The sequence below is a fragment of the Phoca vitulina genome, unplaced genomic scaffold (genome assembly GCF_004348235.1).
Source record: "Phoca vitulina isolate PV1807 unplaced genomic scaffold, GSC_HSeal_1.0 scaffold4, whole genome shotgun sequence".
In the NCBI taxonomy this organism is placed as follows: Eukaryota; Metazoa; Chordata; class Mammalia; order Carnivora; family Phocidae; genus Phoca; species Phoca vitulina.
The window spans coordinates 5,270,227-5,275,512 of NW_022589707.1; the positions used below are offsets into that span (position 1 = coordinate 5,270,227).

The window sequence follows — 5,286 nt, forward strand, 5'->3', positions numbered from 1 at the left end:
TCTAGAACCCTCAGTTTGTTTTTCAGAGTCCATCGTCTCTCATGGTTAGGAAGAGAAAATTCTAAGGTGAAATGTCTAGTAGACTGGAGAGAGGTTGGGGGGAGGAAGGCAAAATGGGTTAGGGGGAGGGTATAATAATGGGGGCTGTGCTGGAAGCTCATTTGCAAAGGACTTCAGCTAGCGAGGGGTAGAGCAAAGCCTGCTGCACTGAATGGAGTATTTCTGTCTCCAGAGTCACCCTGAATCAACCCTTTCACCTCTGATTCCAGGACTTCAAGTGTTTTAGACTGTAGAACTTCTGGATGCTATGTCACAGATGTCTGTAAGGTAAGAAATATGCTGCTCTTCAAGTGGCAGTGATGGTGAATAAACCAGAATAGGGCCATGGGTTGAATTTCTCATTTTTGCTCAGGCATTTATGACATCCACAGGCTGTGATACACATCAATATGGGGCTGTATAGGGAGAGATCACATTTAGGGAAATGGTAGTGGAGGAGTAACAGCCTCCTGAGGCCTGCCCTCCCCTATTCACCCCCCAGAAGACATGGAGGACTGAGGGCTGAACCTCTAACTCATCCTGTGGTATTAGAGACCCAGGTTAGATCTTTTCTGCAAGGAAAGGGACATCCTCCCTGCCTCTTACTCATCGCTGGTAGTCAACAACTGATCATGGAAATTTACTCTTTAACACATTTCTTAATTTACCATTTATTAAATACTTTCTCACATTTGCATACCTAAGCAATAGGCTTTGGATCCTCTGTCTAGAAATTGATACGGCACTGTGAGAATTTTGAAGATTCCATATATTTGGCATTGTGGTTACTCTAAACAAATAGGTATTGGAATTAGAAAATTCTGGGTTCAAATCCCAGATGTACATTTATGAAGGGTATGACTTGGGATTGAGATCTTTAAATATCCCGAGCCTCAGTTTTTATCACCTGTGATGTGGAGATGGTCACCATCTCACAGCCTTGTCATGGCCCAGAAACCAGTGTATGGTAGCACTCAGTGAGTGAGGTCTCCCCATTCACCACTCCATATCCACAAGGCTGTATCAAAAATGCTTTGACAACTGAAAGTTCTTTTCTAATTTTGTGTCGAACTAACTAGGCAGCTAAACCTGATCTGAACTTACCAATGTGGGGCTATTTATAGCCTCTATCTGTTCCATTAGGTGTGAATATTCATGTATTTTGCTGGAGAAATAGTACTGTATTTGATTAGAGAGTGCTGCCCAGACCCTCTGGGATTGGATTCTGAAACACACCTGGTTTCATCTTATCTTTCTGATAAGAAATTGTCAGGTCATGATTGCCTCATTACCTTGCTAAAGCCTACAATGCACACAGACAAATAATCATTTAAAGAAAATGTGTTTCCATTGGGCAAACTTTTTTTCTTGGGACTAGGAATGAAAACTTAATAGATGTACTCATTTATTTGTTTAATTAAAATTTAGTAAGTACTTACATTGTGTAAGATGTTGCTAGGTATTGTGAGGCTATAACGATGAAAAGAGAGCCCTGCCACTAAGAAACAAGTGTTTGGAATAAGACTGGCACAAGGATAACTAAAATGCAAGGCAGACATGCTAATTTCCCCAGTTGGGAATTCCAGGAAGAATGAGTTCACATCTGAATGGGGGATGAAGCTTCATAAAGGAGGGACATTTTAGATAGTCCCTGAAGGGGGTAGGCAAGAATTTGTCAGGTGAAGAAGGCAGGACAGGGTATTCCAAGCATAGAGAACAATCAAGAAAAGTTTGTCAAAGCAGGGTGGAATTAACATTTGGAGAATAGCAAGTGGTCCAGTCTGGTGATAGCATGAAGTGTGTGGCAAGAAAGAGGTGAGCGTAAGGCTGGAGGGGTAGGTGGGTAAAGCTGTGCAAGGCTGGGATTGCCAGGGGGAGTATGTTCTTGACTTAGCAGACAAGAGAAGGAAGAGATGTTGGTGTTTAAAAAAGTTGTTTTTTTTTTCTGGTCATTGAAGAAATACACATTTAAAGGAAAAGAATTTGGAAAACAAACAAGATTGATATTAATATAGATATACATTGAACTGCCTATAATCCACATTCAAGATAGCCACTGTTAATAATTGAAAATACATCCTGGTAGCCTTTTTCTATATGGAGGTAGGTGGCTAGCTAGTTTGATTAATTGATTTTGAGAGTAATGCATAAATGAAATTACATTACCTCAGATTATTAAAAAAACAGCTTGTGTAATAACACTTTAGAAACATAAATATAACTGTAGTGTATGTGTAGGTTGGATATAGAGAAAGCTACGAATATGAAAGCCATTGAGAATGCTGTTGCAGGGGTGCCTGGGTGGCTCAGGTGGTTAAGCATCCGACTCTTGATTTCAGCTCAGGTTGTGATCTCAGGATTTTGAGACTGAGCTCTGTATCTGGCTCTCGGTTGGGTGTGGAGCTTGCTTAATGTGGTCTCTCTCCCTGTCCCTCTGCCCCTCCCCACCAAAGAAAAGAATGTTGTTGCAATGATTAAGAGAAGACAAATTCTTGAACTTGGGGGCTATGGAAAAAAGAAAGGTGTGTGGTTTAAAAAATATTTCTAAAGATGGTGGTTCAGGTGTTTTAGAAGGAAGGGAAAACCCAAAAAACTATTGATCCCTTCCAGGTGACAAACCTGGATTACCGGGGGGTTGGGGAACCATGAACATGATGTTGGCTTTGGAGGAGGGGAGGATTATGTGCATATTTTTACACATGGTGAGTACATTGTGGTGGTCAGCAGGCAATCAGAGACATGGGTTGAGAACAAGAATGCAGATTTGAGATTCATTTACATTTTCAAGATTGCTCAAGAAGCAAGATTTCTGAAGGAGAGAAGAGATAAAAGAAGAATGAGAAATGTGGTGACATCCGTATTTAGGAAGACCAGGGGCCAGACAAGGAAAAGTCAGAACTGTTGGAGAACTTGGAGGTCCTTGTAGTCAAGGGTGGAAACAATTTCAAAAATGGGTTATTTGTAGCCTAAAATGTTACAGAGACCACAAGGAAGATGATTTTGAGCACAAAAGATGAAGAGAAGTAGTGTATGAGGTACCTAACACAATTCTGGGTACATGGAAAGAACTCAGCTAATAGCAAGTATTATGATGGAATGATCATTAAATATGGGAGTTAGGAAGTATTTTTCAGACCCACCAAATCTCTTATACAGAGTTGGAGCTTAACAAATACATTGAATGGAACGATGAGCAATGGAATACAGTAGAGGAAGAGTTTAGGAGTGTTGATAATGTGGAGGTGTCCAACTCCTAGATTCTGGGATTTACCGTGCATACAGGTTAGTATGCCTGGGGAGCCAGGCCAGCCATCACGGAGTATAGTCAAGACAGGGGTTGATGGAAACTTCCCACTAAGATTTCCTGGCTTCTCACAGGTAGTACAGAGAACTGGCATCAAGTGCAATGAGTAACTTCAGTGTCATCAGGGAATTTGTGCTGCTGGGATTTTCACATCTCCATGAGTTCCAGATCCTCCTGTTTGCATTCATCCTATTGATATATGTGCTGACAGCGCTGGGGAACCTGGCCATTATCACCCTCACATGCCTTGATTCCCACCTCCACTCACCCATGTACTTCTTCCTCTGCAACTTCTCCTTCATGGAAATGCTGGTCACTTCCACCGTGGTTCCTAGGATGCTGGCAGACCTGCTATGCACTCATAAGACCATTTTCCCGGCCGAGTGCCTCACCCAGTCTTTCCTTTACTTCTCTTTGGGTTCCACCCACTTCCTGATTCTCACAGACACGGCCTTCGATCGCTACGTGGCCATCTGCCGCCCTCTGCACTACCCAACCATCATGAATGGTCCAGTGTGTGTGAAGCTGGTGGTGGTCTGCTGGGTGGTCGGCTTCCTCTCCATCGTCTCCCCCACCCTGCAGAAAACACGGCTATGGTTCTGCAACCCTAACATCATCAGCCACTACTTTTGTGACTCTGCCCCACTTCTCAAGCTTTCCTGCTCTGATACCCGCCACATTGAATGCATGGACTTCTTCCTGTCCTTACTGTTTGTGCTGGCCACCATGCTGCTGATCATAGTGTCCTACGTCCTCATTGTGGCTGCAGTGCTGCACATCCCCTCCTTCTCTGGGCACCAGAAGGCCTTCTCCACTTGTGCCTCCCACCTCACTGTGGTGGTTCTGGGCTATGGCAGTGCCATCTTCATCTATTTGAGGCCAGGCAAGGGCCACTCCACACACCTCAACAAGGTGGTGGCTCTGATGACTACAGTAGTGACCCCTTTCCTCAATCTCTTCATCTTCACCCTTCGGAATGAGAAGGTCAAGGAGGTCATTGAAGATATGACCAAAAGGCTCCTCTTCAGAGATGCATCAGTCCACAGATGAGAAGGCCCAAGAGCACCTATTAAGTTACAGGAGTAAGGACCCTCCACTGCCCACACTGGAGCTCCTCAGTCTCCTTCTTCCCAGTCTCTCCTGCTCCCTCACCCCCACAGAAGTCTGCTTACTCAGTACAGAGAGCTAACGAGCTCACACCATCTGAATGTTTCAAAGGCAAGTATCTGTAAGCCTGAGATAGACAAGGAATAGGTGATTTTGAGGGAGCCTTGGAGTGAAAACAGTATGATAATATCAGCAAAGATATTATCCAAATAAAATTCTCAGTCCAGGATTTGGTACATAGTAAAAACTCTGTAAATGTAGCTCTTATTATAAAAATGTGTTATTAAAATCTCTCCTTCCCAGTCTGGCTGTATGGTTTTGTTTACATTCCTTTTTCATTTATTTGTCTGCAACTTTTTTGGGGGGTGTTTTTCTTTCTCATGAACTGACTTCAGAATCTAAGATAGGGTTCTGAAAGTGGGAGTTTCTCTGAGAAGAGTAGAGAGGGTTGGCATCACCCAAATAGAAGAAACTTTGTGCCTCCCACTGGGACCGCTTCTCTGGGATTGCTCCTAAAGTAGTAGCACTACTTACACCCAGGCTGCCCACTGCTCCTGTCCAGCCCCTCCAAATCTCTTGCTTTTAAACAGAAATGACTCTCTGGGGGCCACTTTCTCAGCCCCTTACACAGATAGGTCATGAGAGCCCCAGGCCTAACTTTATCCTTCCGGTGCTCTCAAGAAAGAAGGGAAAGCTAGATCATTGTTCCCAGACTGGCTACCTTCCCCTCTACAAGCCCTAGTACCTCTCTTCTCCTATAGAACTTAGATCCATCTCCCAGAGGAAGGGCCTTCTGAGGTTGGCTTTCCTGGAAGCAGCCTGGACAGGAGGTTACC

General features: G+C 43.8%; 1 protein-coding gene across 1 annotated transcript; it reads left to right on the forward strand.

Annotated features, from left to right (window-relative positions):
- Positions 1 to 3,445: 3,445 nt before the first annotated feature.
- LOC116630574 (olfactory receptor 6V1-like) lies at positions 3,446 to 4,393 on the forward strand. Its single transcript, XM_032401270.1, has one exon. The coding sequence runs from the start codon at positions 3,446 to 3,448 to the stop codon at positions 4,391 to 4,393; it is 948 nt and encodes a 315-aa protein (XP_032257161.1).
- The last annotated feature ends 893 nt before the right edge of the window (positions 4,394 to 5,286 follow it).